General features: G+C 41.6%; 1 protein-coding gene across 1 annotated transcript in view; it reads left to right on the top strand.

Moving 5' to 3' along the window:
• Positions 1 to 8,448: 8,448 nt before the first annotated feature.
• Positions 8,449 to 13,950, top strand: part of MAB21L3 (mab-21 like 3) — a 33,572-nt gene continuing 28,070 nt past the window's right edge. Inside the window, exons 1-2 of the mRNA XM_081493318.1 lie at positions 8,449 to 8,498; positions 8,626 to 8,689. Coding sequence (XP_081349444.1) covers positions 8,654 to 8,689 — 36 coding nt within the window. The 5' untranslated portion in view covers positions 8,449 to 8,498; positions 8,626 to 8,653. The remainder of the gene's footprint in view (positions 8,499 to 8,625; positions 8,690 to 13,950) is intronic.

Here is a 13,950-nt window from a genome sequence, read left to right as displayed (position 1 = left end):
ACTAAAATATAACCTGGTTAATATGCCATACCTGTGGAAAACAGGAGGCTGTTCATCATTACCTGTGTAGATGCGTCTCCTCTGGTTTGAGGTGACAATGTGGCATGACCTGTCCACTCTATAAAGGTGTGTTCCTTTGGAAACAGTAATTCTAAATCTAGGAGTTTCATCCCACTTGAATCAATATATAAGTATAAATAATGTTTATTGCAAAGTTGTTTTAATTATGACACAGATTGATGAAATTGTGATTATTCAATACAGTATTGTCCAGTTAGTAGAAAGAGATGAAATGCTATGTATGCTCCTATGGAGTATTATCCATACACAATATATTAAGTGAAATATGTGATTTGCAGAAGGAAAAAAACAAACAATGAAATGGCACTACACACCTATGACAATGGGTAAAATCTGAAACATTGACAGCCCAGAATGCTAGAGAAGATTGGCCAGCAGGAACTCACAATCATTGCTGATGGAAATACAAAATGGTACAACCACTTTGGAAGCCAGTTTGACAGGCTCTTACAAAACTAAATATATCCTTGCCATTTGTTGGTTTTGTTCAGTCACTCAGTTGTGTCCAACTCTTTGCGACCCCATGGACTGCAGTAGGCCAGGCTTCCTTGTCCTTCACGGTCTCTCAGAGCTTGCTCAAACTCATGTCCACTGAGTCAGTGATGCCATCCAACCATCTCATCCTCTGTCGTCCCCTTCTCCTGCCTTCAATCATTCCCAGCATTAGGGTCTTTTCCAGTGAGTCAGCTGTAGCAATTGTCCTCCTTGGTATTTACCCAAAGGGGGTGAAAACTTATATACATAAAAACCTGTAACTGGGTGCTTGTAGCAGCTCTATTCATAATTTCCAAAGTTCAGAAGCAACCAAGATATCTTTCAGTATGTGGCAGATAAATAAACTGTGGCATATATAGAGACTAGAATATTATTTAGCAGCAAAAAGAAATGAGCTATCAAGCCAAGAAAAAGAACTTTAATGTATATTACTAAGTGAAGAAGCCAATCTAAAAAGGCTATATACTGTGTGATTCCAACTACATGACATTCTTGAAGAGATCTCTAGTCTTCAGAATGTTCAGACTACCGTATAATTGCACTCACCTCACAGCTAGCAAAATAATGCTCAAAATTCTCCAAGCCAGGCTTCAACAGTACATGAACCATAAATTTTAAGATGTTCAAGCTGGATTGAGAAAAGGCAGAAGAACCAGAGATCAAATTGCCAACATCTGTTGGATCATTGAAAAAGCAAGAGAGTTCCAGAAAAGCATCTACTTCTGCTTTATTGACTATGCCAAAGCCTTTGACTGTGTGGATCACAACAAACTGTGTAAAATTCTGAAAGATATGGGAATACTAGACCACCTGACCTGCCTCCTGAGAAATCTGTATGCAAGTCAAGAAGCAACAGTTAGAACTGGACATGGAACAACAGACTGGTTCCAAATCAAGAAAGGAGTCCGTCAAGGCTGCATATTGTCATCCTGCTTATTTAACTTATATGCAGAGTACATCATGCAAAATGGCAGGCTGGAAGAAGCACAAGCTGGAATCAAGATTGCCGGGAGAAATATCAACAACCTCAGATATGCAAATGACACCACCCTTATGCCAGAAAGTGAAGAACTAAAGAACCTCTTGATGAAAGTGAAAGAGGAGAGTGAAAAAGTTGGCTTTAAACTCAACATTCAGAAAACCAAGATCATGGTATTCAGTCCCATCACTTCATGGCAAATAGATGGGGAAACAATGAAAACAGTGAGAGACTTCATTTTTGGGGGGCTCCAAAATCACTGCAGATGGTGACTGCAGCCATGAAATTAAAAGACACTTGCTCCTTGGAAGAAAAGCTGTGATCAACCTAGACAGCATGTTAAAAAGCTTCACTACTTTGCCAACAAAGGTCCTTCTAGTCAAAGATATGGTTTTTCCAGTAGTCGTGTGTGGATGTGAGAGTTGGACTATAAAGAAAGCTGAGCGCCAAAGAATTAATACTTTTGAACTGTGATGTTGGAGAAGACTCTTGAGAGTTCCTTGGACTGCAAGGAGATCCAACCAGTCCATCCTAAAGGAAATCAGTCCTGAATATTCATTGGAAGGACTGATGCTGAAGCTGAAACTCCAATTCTTTGGCCACCTGATGCAGAGGACTGACTCACTAGAAAAAGCCCCGATGCTGGGCAAGATTGAAGGCAGGAGGAGCAAGGGACGACAGAGGATGAGATGGTTGGATGGCATCACTGACTCGATGGACATGAGTTTGAGCAAGCTCTGGGAGTTGGTGATGGACAGGGAAGACTGGCATGCTACAGTCCATGGGGTTTCAAAGAGCCAGACATGACTGAGCGACTGAACTGAACTGATATGACATTCTGGAAAGGGCAAAACTATGGAGACAGCAAAAAAGAAGAGTAATTGCCAGGAGTTAGGGGAAGGGTGATGGAGAAGGGATGAAGAGACAGAACACAGACTATTTTTAAGATAGTGAAAATACTTTGTACAATATTGCAATGATGTATACGTTTGTCCAAACCCATAAATGTACAACAACATCAACCATAATGTGAACTAGGACTTGGGTGACAATGACATGACAGTGTATGTTCATCAGCTGTGACAAATGTCCCACTCTGGTGGCAGATGTTGATAATGCGGGAGACTATGCATGTGTTGGGGGAGGGAATATATGGGAAATCTTTACCTTTCTCTCAGTTTTTCTGTGAACCTAAAATTGCTCTAAAAAGATGTTTTTAAGGACACTATTTGATTTCACAATACTTATGTTTTCCAATAAAATAACAGAAAATATAATCTATGAGGACCTAGTAACTTGATTATGTTCTCATTATAATCAATATCCTTGGGTTTCTTTACTTTAAAAATTATCTATAGTAACACTTTTTTTCTATTGAAAAGTTCTAGAATTTTAACATATATACAGATTCATGAAAACCACACCAAAATCAGAACACAGAACAGAGCATCCCTAAAAGCTCCCTCATACCATCTGTTGATAGTCATGGCCTCACCTCACCTCAAACCCCTGGCAAACACTAATTTGTTTTCCACCAGTATAACCTGATCTTTTTTCAAGAATTTTTGAAAATGCCAAATTAATGAAAAGTGAAAGTGTTAGTAGCTCAGTCGTGTCTGACTCTTTGCAACCCCATGGACTGTAGCCTGCCAGGCTCCTCTGTCCATGGGGATCCTCCAGGCAACAACACTGGAGTGGTTAGCCATTCTCTTCTCCAGGGGATCTTCTAAGGAATCCTCCTAGGGATTGAACCCGTGTCTCCTGCATAGCAAGAAGATAAATGAATGGAATTATATAATATGTAACTTTTTGAAATTGGGTTTTCTCACTCAGCACAGTGTATTTAAGATTGATCAAGTTGTGGGTATCAATAGTTTGTTCCTTTTTATTGTTGTATATTATTCTATGGTATGGATGTACCACAGTTCATCAGTTCACCCCTTGAAAAGCTTTGGGGTGGGGTCCGAATTTTGACTATCACAAATAACAGTGCTGTGAACATTCATGTACATGTTTTTGTGTAAACCAAGTTTTCATTTCTCTAGGCTATATACCTAGGAGTGGAATTGCTGGGGGTCAAATATGTATTTATAACTTCATAAGCAATTACCAAACCATTTTCCATTCCCATCAGAAATGTATGCGAGTTTCAGTTGCTTCAAATAGTTGTCAGCATTAGGTAGTGACAGCACTTTTCATTTTGGTTGTTCAAATTAGTATGTAAATAATTGTATCTATTTGTATTTTTAATTTTCATTTCTCTAACGTTTTATGATACTGTCTTTTCACATTTTTATTTGCCATCCTTATACCCTCTTTGTGAAATGTCTATTCAAGTCCTTTACTTTTTTTAAAGTTGTGTTGTTCTCTTATCATTGAATTTGAGAGTGCTTTACACATTCTGAATACAAGTCCTTTGTTGGGTATGTAGTTTTCAAATATATCCTCCTAGTCCATATCTTGTCTCTTCATTCTCATGACAGTATCTTTGGAAGAAGAAAATGTTTTAAATTTATGAAGTCTAATTTATCAATTTTTTTACATAGATAACCTATTTGGTGTCATTGCTAAGAGCTCTTGGCCTAACCCCAGACCACAAGGATTTAGCTTATGCTTTTCATTTAGACCTATGATCCATTTTGAGTTAATCTTTATGTAAGGTATAAACTTTATATCAAGGTTTATTCCTTTTCCTATCAATGACCAACTGGTCCAACACACGTTAGTGGAAAGAAATATCTTCCCTCCACTGAACTGTGTTTACATTTTTATAAAAGGTCAAATAACTATGTTTGTGTGAGTCAGTTTCTGGACTTTCTATTGATCTCTATGTCTTTATCTTCTGTTTGGGTTTCCTTTAACTAAAAACAGACAAATTTGTCATGTGTCATGAGCAAAGAGGGTGGGAGGAAAAGCAGTTCCTTGTGTAACCAAGAGCTAGGAATAATTAATTTCTCCCGTCATCTTTTTCCTGCCACCTTTTTCCCGCCACTTCTTCACTTAGGTATCACAGAAACTCAGGTGAACCAGTTAGTTTCATGGGATAGCAAATTAATGAAACCAAATGTCTTCTTCCTTAAAGTTTTTCTTCACTCCCAGTGTTTTTCTGGTGATGCCAACTGAAAAATATGCCAGCCTCATATGACTTTCAGCAGAGGCAAGGGAGTAGCACCCTGACTTAAGGAAACGTTTCAGATGAAAATATAACTCTGTTTACCAGGTAGAGAGATATGAACATGGAAATACCTTACTATTTAACTTGAAAATAAAATATCATCCAAGTCATAATGAGAGTTTTATTACATCAACAGCTGGTCTCTGTTCAAAATAAGTTCCTGGACTGCCTTTCAACACTGAGCCTTTTGAATGAGAAAGATTCAGAATGACATCCCAGTGCATAGAAATATAAATGGATGGACACACAGACAGATGGACACAGGCCTAGACAGTTTCCTTTTCTTTCCTCTAGCCCAATTTGGGATCACTGAGTATATACTATTTTGTAACAGGTATATAGTATATATATATAGTATATAGTATATCACTGAGTATATACTATTTTGTAACAGGATATCATTGCTGTTTTATGCATCTCAAAGTTATTTTATTTATTAGAATGGTCACTTTAGCATTTCAGTTCAGTTCAGTCGCTCAGTCATGTCCAACTCTTTGCGACCTCATGAACTGCAGCACGCCAGGCCTCCCTGTCCATCACTAACTCCCGGAGTCCACCCAAACCCATGTCCATTGAGTCGGTGATACCATCCAGCCATCTCATCCTCTGTCATCCCCTTCTCCTCATGCCCTCAATCTTTCCTAGCATCAGGGTCTTTTCCAGTGAGTCAGCTCTTCGCTTCAGGTGACCAAAGTATTGGAGTTTCAGCTTCAACATCAGTCCTTCCAGTGAACACCCAGGACTGATCTCCTTTAGGATGGACTGGTTGGATCTCCTTGCAGTCCAAGGGACTCGCAAGAGTCTTCTCCAATGCCACAGTTCAAAAGCATCAATTCTTCGGCGCTCAGCTTTCTTCACCGTCCAACTCTCACATCCTTACATGACTACTGGAAAAACCATAGCCTTGACTAGACGGACCTTTGTTGGCAAAGCAATGTCTCTCCTTTTTAATATGCTATCTAGGTTGGTCATAGCTTTCCTTCCAAGGAGTAAGCGTCTTTTAATTTCATGGCTGCAACAAAATATTCACAACTAGGTATTCAGGGTCAGTTATGTGTTAGGTACCAGGCTACCCAGGTGACACAGAACAGATAGAGTCCCTGCCTTGCTGTTCATTGTTGGGAGCTTCCTAACAGCTTAAACAGTTATCTCTATTTGGTCCTCAGAACTGTCATGTTTGAGTCACCCCAGGATTAAAAGAACTCTTTGAAAGAATAAGTCAAAATTTGTAACCTTGGTGAACTTTAACAAATTTGTATATTTAAGGTTGATTTGGATCAAGCCAACCCTTTCACTTTTGGGTATGAGAATCCTGGCCACTAAGGCTAAATCTGTAGCAAACAGCTTTGCTGGTGAACCAGGTGACATGATCCTCCCAGGGCTTCTTATATTGATGGTTTAGGGTTTGAATACCTTGTTAAACTGCCTGTAAAGGATGACTTCTTGGTCCTCACACCGGAAATTGAGCCAACACTGGTCTACATGTTCATTCTTGCATTTGATGTGAGTTGTGGGAAATAAGGATATTTGTTTCCTGAAGGAGGAGGAGAATATGAGTCCGCAGTGAATCCCTCTCAGTGATACAGCACAATACCTCAGGCAGTCTGTTGTTCAATAAATATTTGCTGATCCCATATCCAATTAGCCACAGATCTCTATCAACAAAAAATGCTTGTCTTTGCCAACCTCTCAGAGCACCTGTGTTTGTGGATCTGCCCTGTATTTCAGAACCTTTGCCCGTAAGGAACCATATCACAAAGCAGGAAACTGGCTGTGTTTACTTAACATTCTATTTCCTGGGTACAGCATCCAGGTAAAATTAGAGTCTAATAAGCCACCCTGTACGTGCTCCTTCTTCCAAGTTTCTCACTTGGCCCTGTTCATTCATTGCTTTCACTGCTCACTTCAGGCCAGTGTCACTGGACCCTAGCATGAGAGAAGAATGCTACTTTCAGCCGTTTGATCAGCTGTAGGACTGGAACAATCGCGGTAGGTAGGACTACCTCAAGCACAAAAGGATGCAAGTTTATGCATCTGATGACAAGCGTCTGGAGTAACCTTAGACTAGTAGGAAAGGCCCCACCAGAGGAAAGGGACTCCCATGTTAATGATTACAGTGAAGCAGCAGACAGGAAAAAAACAAAAACACCTGGGAAAAGCAGGATGACTTTGGTGAAGTTGAAAATGAATTGGAAAGAGAACTCAGAATTGCAAGCAGCTCAGAGGGAGAGGCTCTTGTTCCTCCGATAGTTTGAAACAACTAGCCAGAGGTAAGAGAAGGCAAAGAAAGGAGATTCAGAAATATTTGGGAGCATTTGGTATCAAAAGCAGGAGATTTAAAATTAGAAATAGAAGAAAATGAAAAATCGAGGCAATATTGAGGAGTGGTAGCTTTACCAGATGTATTAATATTAATATATCAGTGTACAGGTTCCCTCCCAGGGCTTCCCAGGTGGCCCTAGTGGTAAAGAACCTGCCTGCCAATACAGGAGACTAAGGGACAACCGTTCCATCCGTGGGTTGGGAAGATCCCCTGGAGGAGGGCATGGCAATCCACTCCAGTATTCACGCCTGGAGAATCCCATGGACAGAGGAACCTGATGGGCTACAGTCCATGGGGTCGCAAAGAGTTGGACCCGACTGAATTGACTTAGCATGCACACACACACAGGTTCCCAGAGGTGAGCTATAGAAGCTGGACAGAACACTGGGATTAGTGAGGTGGGTGGAGTACCTGCCGAGCAGCCCGAGCTCTGATGTGGCTTTCAGATGATGCCAAGTTCAGGAAATATATGCAAATGCTGTGGTTACAGAACACAGAGTGGCCCAGGTGCCCAGCATAGCTGCTGAGCACTCAGAGACTGCACTCAGAAGTGGTTTGGAAACACACTCACCTTTGGAACATTGCTCCAAATAGAGCTGAGCTCCCAGAAGCACTGTAATTTCTTTAGATCATCCAATAGCTGACTCTGATGTTTACCAAGTTCAGAGATCAAGCCATTTCGATTTTTTTTTTTTTCTGTAATAAAACTAGCCTCAGCCAGCCAGATTGGGAGTTTGCTGCCTGAGCTGTTTTCCAACATGGTTTTGCTGGCAAAACCAGATGTGAATGTTTCCTCAACTCCTGAGGGGCCTGTTTACACTGACTTTATTTTTACTGCTAGCTTTCTGCCGGGGAAGGCCAGCAGGTGAGCAGAAGGATTCTTGTCCTGCCGTTCCTGGGTGTGCTTGTGTGTGTGTACCTCTGTGTTTGTGCCTGTGTGTGTCCATACCTGTGTGTGTGTTTCCACGTGCAAATTGTTGTGTCCTGATCACTTGTTTGTAGACATGATGACAGGTGCCGCTGGTTGTTTGGCAGTTTTCTATTTGTTTATTGTAAAGAAGGTAGATTCATCTGCAGGATTTTCTGTATGGGAGAGCAAGGAAATTATTTACTGTCAACAGGGTTAGAACAAGGAGATATAAGATACCGAGCTCACAGACACATACAGTGTCAGGATAAGAGCATAAACAGGTGGGAAGGAGCCACCTACAGGCATTTCTATCTTGAATGCAACTTTTGAGTATTTGAGTGGAAAATACAATTTGGAAAATTGCCCTTCGGTCAAAGCGTATGTCAGTAGAGCTGAATAGAGTAAAATTAGGTTGGACTCAAGTTCAATTTCATCAACTCTGCGTCTTCAATTCTTTTCTGATTTTTATTTCCCCAAAGATAAAAGACGGATGCTCACAATTTGGAAATAAGAACTTGAATGAAGAACTGAGAAGGTAAGTCTCTGGTCCACACACACATTCCCAGAGAAATTCAGCCCCCAGAGATTAACATCACTGGGAAAGCCACGCACAAGCGCCCCCTCCACTGACAGACAAACTGAGACGCTGCTTTTCCGCTCAGAATTGACCAGGAAGCCGTGAAATCCCGGATGGAAGGAGACTTAGAAGATTGCCTGCTGAATAAGGTAAGGACAAATACTAGTCTCTCACACATGCTCTCTCCCACTCCTCCTACCCCACCAACCTTGATGCAGAAAGGATTTCAGGCTGTTTCCAAAGACATAGAAAATGCCCCAAGACCGTCACCCATAAGAGTGTTCAGGGATTTACCAAATTTCAGTACTGTCTTTGAGACTCCAGTGCAAGAGGTACGTTGGGTATACAATGTGGAACAAAGAGTTACAATTTGGCTGGAACTCCTGCTCCACACTGATGCCTGGGTGTGTGCAAGTGTGCTAAATCACTTCAGTGGTGTCTCACTCTGTGACCCCATGGACTATAGCCCTCCAGGCTCCTCTGTCCATGCGATTCTCCAGGCAAGAATACTGGAGTGGGTTGCCGTGCCCTCCTCCAGGGGATCTTCCCAATCCTGGCATGGAACCCTTGTCTCTTAGTCTCCTGTTTTGGGAGACAAGTTCTTTACCACTAGCGCCACCTGGGAAGCCTAATGTCTGGGTGGTCATGAGCAAAGCACTTAACCTGTCTAAGCCTCAGTTTTTTCTCTGTAAAATGGGAGTGATAATAGGATCTTAGTGGGAGTATTTGAAAAAGAGCAAATAAGACAGCTTTTTGAAAACTGTAAAAACTGCTAGATTACAAGTTATAAAGGGAATGGAGAGGGAAGCCTAGTGTGCTGCAGTCCATGGGGTCACAAAGTCAGACACAACTGAGCAACTGAACTAACTGACTATATTTTTAGTACACATGGATTAAGAACCAATTTAATTTCTTCTCTGTAGAGTCATAGGCTCTTAGGATATTAGGAATTGAAGGAACCATAAATATTACCTAATTTAAGCCTTTCCGTTTACAGATGAAGCTGCTAAGACAGCACCACCCTTTAAACCAAAACATTAAGAGTTAGACATTAGTCTAGTGTTTTCAGGCCTTTATAAGTTAACAAAGTAGAATTCATTATTATAATGATAAATCAAGTTGATTTCTTAGCCAAATCCATTAAGAGAGATAAATAAGGGAAAACTTATGATAATAAAAATTATAGCAAACAAAGTGATTTCTCCCTTTGGAGAAAATGTGTAACCTGGCATTTTGCCATGGTCCTGTGTTTTCTGAAAGAAAAAATTTCAAATAATTTAGCCTGGCATTCAAATAATACTTTATCTTTCTACCCTCTGCTTCCCTGCATCTTCAGTCACAGAAATCCTAAACAAAAGCTCTCCGTGTTGACTCCAGCCTCTGCATGTGTTTTCTTTGACCCACAGAGAATTTTTCAAATTTTTAAGTTTTGTTACAAGCATTTCCAAATAGTGAGATTTTGCATAGAAATTCAGATTTCCTTCCTCTCTGGAATTAAAAAAAAAAAAAATCAGACTATCTGTGGCATAACTTTTCCAGTCAGTGCAATGCAGATGTTGAAACTAGGTCCTAGTTTCTTGCCTGGTAGCCATGGACTGGAGTTGAGTGTCTGTCCCACTGGAGGCTGTGGCACTGCTGACTCTGACAACCCCTCTCCCCAATCCTCCCTCTCCTTCGTGTGTCCACTATTCTGCCCCTACAGGTGGTTGGGTCTGACAGTCCTGTCCTATAAGATCTGTGCCCTGAAAAGGTCTCAGGCTGAAGCTCTCCCTCCACCACTCAGGGAGACATCTCCCTCTTCTTCATTTTTCTGGCTCATATTCATCCTTCAAACTCAGCTCTGAGTCCACCTTCTCATGAAAGATTAACCTGACACCCCAGCACAAAACATTTGTGCCTTTCTATGACTTCCCATCATAATCATCACTGATAATCTTTATTTGGCCATCAATTGTATCTTAGCTCCTGACACCTTTCCTATTGTTATCTTGGTGGTGACTTAACTATATCATTTTATTCCGTATAAGTTTCCAGAAGGAAGAACAGTGCCTTGGATATCTTTATTCCCTCTTGACATTCACATAGGATCATTGCATGTATGCGGTTAGCAGTATCTTCAGGCCTCGTTGAAGATAATGTGAGATGAGTGTTAAAGGTGCTGGCAGGTTGAGGCCCTACAGTGTGTCATTTAAACAATAACCATATGATATATGCATATGACCTTCATTTTTATAGAAAGGAGCAGAGGCTCATGTGAATTAAAAGTATCCAAAGTCACACAGTTAATGAAGGTGCTGAAGTTTCAACCTACTCTGTTATGCACCAAACTACATTTCCTCTGCTAAACCCTCTATATCACCATAAACACACACAGCGCAAAACACAGTGCCCAAAACACAGATCCGGATGCGGCCTGCTCAGTGCGAGAGACGTTTTGTGTTTGGGTGTCTTTAAGGCTGGCCCTGTCTCACCAGCAAATTTTGCACATAAGCCCAAAGCTAAAAGGAGGAAGTTCCCCATGCAGACAGGCAAATGTTTAACATCACAAGTGCTACATAGAGATTTAAACAGGGTGCTGGAGGGGAGGAGCACTGTGAGCTCTGATGGGAGAGGTCTTTCACAGAGTAAAGACAAAGCCTTAGCAGCACATGCTTAATGAGTTTTAACAAGTGGAGAGGACTTCCAGCTCTGGGAACCTCGTTCAAGCAGTTAGCATGGGTTTCATTCCCAGTCGCCTTGTCCTTGGGGAGGCAGAGTGGTGCAGTGGTTGTGAACAAGGACACTGCCTGGGTATGGATTCCTGTGACTTGCCAACTCCCGGACCTTGGGTAAATTACTTAGGCTTTCTGAACTTGTTTTCTCCTCTGTAAAATGAGGATTACAAGAGCATCCACCTTAAAGGATTATCCAGAGGCTCTAAGGATCTGTATGTGTATGTGTGTGCGTTAGTCACTCAGTTGTGTCCAACTCTGTGACTCCATGGACTGAGGCCCACCAGACTCCTCTGTCCATGGGACTTCCCAGGCAAGAATACTGGAATAGATTGCCAATTCCTCCTCCAGGGGATCTTCCTGACCCAGGGATCGAACCTGGGTCTCTTGCATTGCAGGCAGATTCTTTACGTCTGAGCCACCAGGGAAGCCTCAAAGGAGCTAAGCCTTATAGAGTATCTTTTACACCGCAATGCCTCACCAGCCTCAGCAGGGCTGCTGTTACTATGGCTTCTGCTGCACATATGAATTGCAAATATTCTGTAGGGTCCAAGCATTTGGGTCATGGAAGAGTTAGTCTAAAAAGATAGGGAATGTGATGTCTTATCTGTATGGATCACTGAATTTAAGTTTCCAGTCCTTTAAATTATTAACCCCTGAAAGATAGAAACAGTATCTGTCCCATGACCACCACTTTTTTTTTTTTTGGTTATTCTGAGAGATTGTTGTGGCACACAGGCTTCTCCAGTTGTGGCACATGAGTTTTGTTGCCCTGAAACTTATGGAATGTTAGTTTCCTGACCAGGGATTGAACCCACATCCACTGCATCGGAAGGCAAATTCTTAACCACTAGACCACCAGGGGAGTCCCACACCACCACTTTTTTAAACTGATTATTGGAGTTAAGCCAACTCCAGAATTTAAAGTCTGACTTCCTGTTGTTTAGAAAGAAGTTCTCAGCCTTTTTTCCCCAACGGCACTCATTGTGGATGACATTTGCACTGGCCAATTGCTCATGGGTGTGGCCAGCCCCGTGTGGCATTCCCGTCACCTGTTTCTTATACCCCCTACCTCTTTCAGGAAAGTATGCGGGAATACAAGTGAGTCAGACTGATGTTATTTTAAGGAATAAAGTTGAATTGGCAATAATTTCTATTTGAAACAGTAAATTGTTCACGGACTTGAGCTATTAATAGTAGTAAATGATGTGGGCCAACAACATGCCTGACGTTGCACCTGGGGAGGTGGCCACTCATGTGGGCACGTAGACATACCCTGGAGGGCCAGAGACCTACAGGAAATGGATGGCCAAACCTTGAAAGTGCCAACAGTCTCTGATGACTGCTTCTGTGTAAACTCTGCTTAGACTGATTGAATCTGCATGCTAATGAGTGTGGCATAACTTTTCCAGTCAGTGCAATGCAGGGGTTGAACTAGATAATCTAACCACATACACCTGGCATCTTGGGCCTGGTTAAATTATTATAATTCATTTTTGTTTTTGCTCTGTCACACCCACCAATGCTCTCTTTAGAAACAAAATTTTCTCTTTAGAAAGAGAAACACACCTTCGTGCATTGACCTAATCAGCAGAGAAAGTGAATGAAACTTAAACAGGCACCCGAGGTCAAATTTGGAGTGAATAGGGGAATTCTCTGGCAGTTCAGTAGTTTGGACTTGGCGCTTTCACTCCTGGGGGTCAGTCCCTGGTCAGGGAAATCCCACAAGCTGTGTGGTGCATAAAGGGAAAAAAGAAGTTTGTACTGAATGAGTTTTGATCCATCTTCAGCTTGCTTCAAAGCTTTGCCATGAAATAAATGTAATGAGAAGGCTGCTTCAAGGTTGCAATTGGTATCTTAGCTTGCTTCCTAAAGTTTGAGAGCCATCAAAGGGATTCTGAAGTTGGGCTAGCGACAGGTCTCTAATTGTTGTGGAGCCTCCTTCTTTCACCAAGATTGCTTCCTGTAAAGCTGCTTCTGGCCCCATTCCCTGCTTTTCTGCACCCTGAATTAGAATCTTCTTGTTATATCTCGCTAAGCCATGGTCAGGACAAACGAAGGGAACACAACCTGGGGTTTCTGGGTTGTGGTTTAGACCAGGAGTCTACCACCTGTGGGACCTAATGCCTAATGAGCTGAGGTGGAGCTGATGTAATAATAATAGAAATAAAGTGCACAATAAATGTAGTGTGCTTGAATTATCCTGAAACCATCCCCTCTCCACCCCAAGTCTGTGGAAAAAATGTCTTCCATGAAACTGGTCCCTCGTGTCAAAAAGGCTGGGGACTGCTGGTTTAGAGGAATAATGAGTGAGAAATTATAGGTGTCTTCTAAGGAGTGTCTGAACTTGTCCTCGCTGGTGAGAAAATTCTGCCAAATGGTGGCATAATTTGTAGAAGAGATTCCCAATGAAGAACTGTTTCCAAGAGGCACAGACACACACACACACACATGCACACACTTTCTCTCAAGTTTTTATCAATTAAAAATTATATAATAGTGTCAATATGGTCATAAATCTTCCATTAGTTTGTTAACGTGAGAAACAAAATATGTATGCAGATATATGCTGAAGTAGGCTGCTATTTCCTCCTCCAGGGGATCTTCCTGACCCACAGATTGAACTCACAACTCCAGTGTCTCTTGCATTGCAGGCAAATTCTTTTCCCTCTGAGCCACCTGCGGAAGCCTTCCTATTG

Source organism: Giraffa tippelskirchi, chromosome 5, assembly GCF_054371585.1.
Source record: "Giraffa tippelskirchi isolate mGirTip1 chromosome 5, T2T-mGirTip1v1.2.pri, whole genome shotgun sequence".
Classification (NCBI taxonomy): Eukaryota; Metazoa; Chordata; class Mammalia; order Artiodactyla; family Giraffidae; genus Giraffa; species Giraffa tippelskirchi.
The sequence above is the reverse complement of the archived record's forward strand: the minus strand, read 5'-3'. Positions and strand labels throughout refer to the sequence as shown.